At 31.9% G+C, this 4253-nt stretch overlaps 1 protein-coding gene across 1 annotated transcript in view; it reads left to right on the top strand.

The window, feature by feature from the left end:
• LOTGIDRAFT_175723 (hypothetical protein) overlaps window positions 1-2539 on the top strand; it is a gene marked incomplete at both ends in the record, with an annotated part of 4224 nt that extends 1685 nt beyond the window's left edge. Inside the window, 3 exons of the mRNA XM_009058791.1 lie at window positions 638-745; window positions 1569-1669; window positions 2389-2539. Of these exons, the coding sequence (XP_009057039.1) occupies window positions 638-745; window positions 1569-1669; window positions 2389-2539 (360 nt within the window). The remainder of the gene's footprint in view (window positions 1-637; window positions 746-1568; window positions 1670-2388) is intronic.
• Window positions 2540-4253: the final 1714 nt, after the last annotated feature.

Raw genomic sequence — 4253 nt, 5'->3', positions numbered from 1 at the left:
TGGGTTCTTGTTAAAGAGATTGTAAAGAGGTTTTCTAAATTTTTTATGTGTATCAGAGACACTGATAGCATCAATTTACATCATTCTAATTTTCAATCAGATGTCTGTGGTTCTTGTTAAAGAGATTGTAAAAGGGTTTTCTATATTTTTTATGTGTATCAGAGACACTGATAGCATCAATTTACACCATTCTAATTTTCAATCAGATGTCTGTGGTTCTTGTTAAAGAGATTGTAAAGAGGTTTTCTAAATTTTTTATGTGTATCAGGGACCCTGATAGCATCAATTTACACCATTCTAATTTTCAATCAGATGTCTGTGGTTCTTGTTAAAGAGATTGTAAAGAGGTTTTCTAAATTTTTTATGTGTATCAGGGACACTGATAGCATCAATTTACATCATTCTAATTTTCAATCAGACGTCTGTGGTTCTTGTTAAAGAGATTGTAAAGAGATTTTCTAAATTGTTTATGTGTATCAGAGACACTGATATCATCAATTTACATCATTCTAATTTTCAATCAGACGTCTGTGGTTCCTGCAAAAAAATTTCAAAAGCATATCTAGGACGTCTTCCAGGTTGAAAGAAAGTTGTAATTTTATAAATGAAATAAAAGATTTGTGTGATTTTTTTGTAGCCATTTGGACACAACCTTTCACAGGCCACCATCTTAGAAGAAAATACAATACTAAAAGCTACGGAGGTAGAATTTCCCTCGAAACCTCCAGCGAGTTCTGAAGCTAAGGTAATATTTTCATTTCTACCTAAAATATGTGACAGATTTCAGATTTTAAACCCAGTTTCCCCTTGTCAGTGATGAAGGTAAGAGGGGCTGACATGGAAAAAGTGTCTAGTTGTTTAGATGAGACAATAAACCGAGGCCCCGTGTGCTACAGGCTGTACACGTTAAAGATCCCTCAACAGTTGGAAATAGAAAAAAGTACATTTCTTGTAGGCACGATAGAGACTACAGTTTTCATCTGATCTTGATGAAACTTGGTATTCGTGTATATATTGATGAGATCTCAGTCAAGTTCGAAATTGGTTACAAGCGGTTGAGAGTTATTGCCCTTGACTTAATACAAACACATCAAATTTAGCTTGTATGCACGATGGAGACTACAGTTTTTATCCGATCTTGATGAAACTTAATATAATATGCACGTATATATCGATGAGATCACAGTTGAGTTCGAATTTGGTAGCAATAGGATGAACGGTCCAAGAGTTATTGCCCTTGTATGTATGTCCATGTTGAATTTGATGATAATTTGATGATAATTTGATGATAATTTGATGATAATTTGATGATAATTTGATGATAATTTGATGATAATTTGATGATAATTTGATGATAATTTGATAAACTGTTTCATTTTTTTGCCTTGACTTACAAATATTTTTAAGATTATTTGAAAATTCATTATTAAGTCACTAAAGATTTGCTATCATTTCAGACAGCTGGTAGTGGGCGCATGTTACCTTGTCTGGTAATCTATCTTGAACCTGTGTTATGAACCCGTGAACAGAACTGTTGAGTGATATATTTTTATTTACTTTATTTCCAGTCATTTATTAGAAAATGTTTACAATATAAGAAAGAATTTCGACCAGACGTCTTGAGTCTTGGATCTGATGATTATTTAAAACCGGCTTCTTTAAAATCCAAGTAAGTATTTAAATAACTTGTCATTATTATTCAAGAGACAGCTTCGCCATTTTTGATGGGTTGATTTGAGTCTTGAATATATGTAAAAATTATCCCTGAAGTATATAAAGCAAAATTTTTACTAATAAACGCATGGCTGGCTGTTTAGGGGTTGATTTGAGTGTTGAATATATGTAAATAGTCTTCAGAAATACTAGAAATGTACCAAAATCACATAATTCCTTCAAAAATATCTCAAACTAGGAATTTTACTCACTATTTCTATAGATGTATTTTCTATATATGACAGTGTCTCAAGAAAAGACGAGTCATCATTTTAACTTTCAAACGTAGATAATTCTAGACACACATGGATTTGAATGCTCAATTGTGCGTCCGTAACATGTTTTGTTAGCAGATGATGAGCTTTGTGCTACAGGCTGTACACATTAAAGATCCCTCGACAGTTGGAAATGGAAAAAGAGTAGGTTAATGCTGCTATCCTGGCAAAATTTCCCTCATTGCACACTGCATGGTGTAGCCTGTCCTCATTAGCCAAAAACAGGTCCAGAAAATTAGGTGGTAAAACTCCTTCATTTCATTTCATTTGTTACAGTATTGATTATATCCGCTCCAATTTCCCTCATTGCACACTGCATGGCGTTGTCTGTCTTCATTAGCCCAAACAGGTTAATTTCATTTCGTTTATGTTTGACGCCATTTTTTTGCTCTATTTTTAGACACAACGTGGATATTCAGAGTGGAATGACGAGCGGAAGTCTAACTCTTCAATCTTCACAATCATCATCACAGACTACGGCAGGGCACCCGTCTGCTACACTTAGCCTCAATCAATCCCCGGCTTTCTCTTTCGGTGAAAAATTCTCCTAGTCAAATGTATTATGAACTATAATTCTTGTCAAACTATATTATTGTATGTTTTTAATTAATTTTGATAACGTCGCGCAAACATGTTTGTTTTCATCTGGTACGATTCAAAACATAAACGAAACAGTCCGTTTTTTTAAGATCGTTTAAAGATGGGTTTCCTTATTTTTTAGTGTCAAATTAAGCAAACTATTTGATTAATTGGTATTTCTAATGAATTATCATGTATTCTTAATCATATCATTATGTTCTTATTGCATATAATTAAAGATGGGTTTCCTTATTTTTTAGTGTCAAATTAAGCAAACTATTTGATTAATTGGTGTTTCTAATGAATTATCATGTATTCTTAATCATATCATTATGTTCTTATTGCATATAATTAAAGATGGGTTTCCTTATTTTTTAGTGTCAAATTAAGTAAACTATTTGATTAATTGGTGTTTATAATGAATTATCATGTATTCTTAATCATATCATTATTTTCTTATTGCATATAATTAAAGATGGGTTTCCTTATTTTTTAGTGTCAAATTAAGTAAACTATTTGATTAATTGGTGTTTCTAATGAATTATCATGTATTCTTAATCATATCATTATGTTCTTATTGCATATAATTAAGAGTTTTAACCAATCATAAATGTCCATGTATGTACAGCCTGGATAAACAAAAAAAGGACTTTTTGACCTTTCTTGATCGGTCACTCATAGGAATTCTGCTGGTAATTCTCTTCTAATTTAGCTAATTATGAATTAATTATGGACATGTGAGACATACTGGTATTTTTCCAAGTCATTAGAACACCTCTACTTTCTATTCATATAAGTATTAGCATTTTCATTTTCATAAATGAAATTAAGGGAACCCATCTTTAAAGTAATAATGAACACAATATAAGTTTAGTCTATATAGTTTTTATAACTAGTTATTCTACCCGCAAAAAAAATGGCCATTTTGTGTTTATGGATGAATAGAAACCAGATGAGGGCAAATATTTTTGTGCGGCGATAATCTAGACCAATTTAAATTGAAAGGGCTGTGTATGCAAGCTACGTTAAAAATTATGACGAATTTTATTCCTTTTTGTTAATCATGTTTACAAAAAGGAATTGTGGGATATGGAAACCAAAGACACTGTCATATTACTCTACTTTTGGTTTCTATTTCCCACAATTCCTTAATTTATCAAGATTATGGTTTTACATGACTACTTTTGATTGGTTGAAAATACTATCTTTTGGACAAGCCTTTGATAGAAAACTTGTTAGATTACAATGTAGAGTAAAAATATCAAAAAAGAAAAAAGATACGAAATTTTAATCTAATTAATTTGGATTGTTGACGATTTGTTTAAAATACTATCGCTAGGACACGCCTAGCGTTCACAAAACACAAATTAACTGCTCTTGGGGTTTATACAGAATAAAGTGATAATTTGTGATCGAAAACATTTTGGAAAACAGAATTTAGCTACTTTTGGACTTTGTCAGACGCCATTCCGCACTGTTTATGTAAAAGTGATGTACAACATAACATTTTGGCAATACAAAGACCCTCACCATTTAACCGCTTAGGGGTTTGACGGAGTAACGCCCTAACCTACTGTTTATTTAAAAGTGAGTGTACAACAAAACATTTTGGCAATACAAAGACCCTCAGCATTTAACCATTTTAGGGGGTTTGACGGAGTAACGCCCTAACCTACTGTCATAAAA

The sequence above is a fragment of the Lottia gigantea genome (assembly GCF_000327385.1).
Source record: "Lottia gigantea unplaced genomic scaffold LOTGIsca_359, whole genome shotgun sequence".
NCBI lineage: Eukaryota > Metazoa > Mollusca > Gastropoda > Lottiidae > Lottia > Lottia gigantea.
The sequence above is the reverse complement of the archived record's forward strand: the minus strand, read 5'-3'. Positions and strand labels throughout refer to the sequence as shown.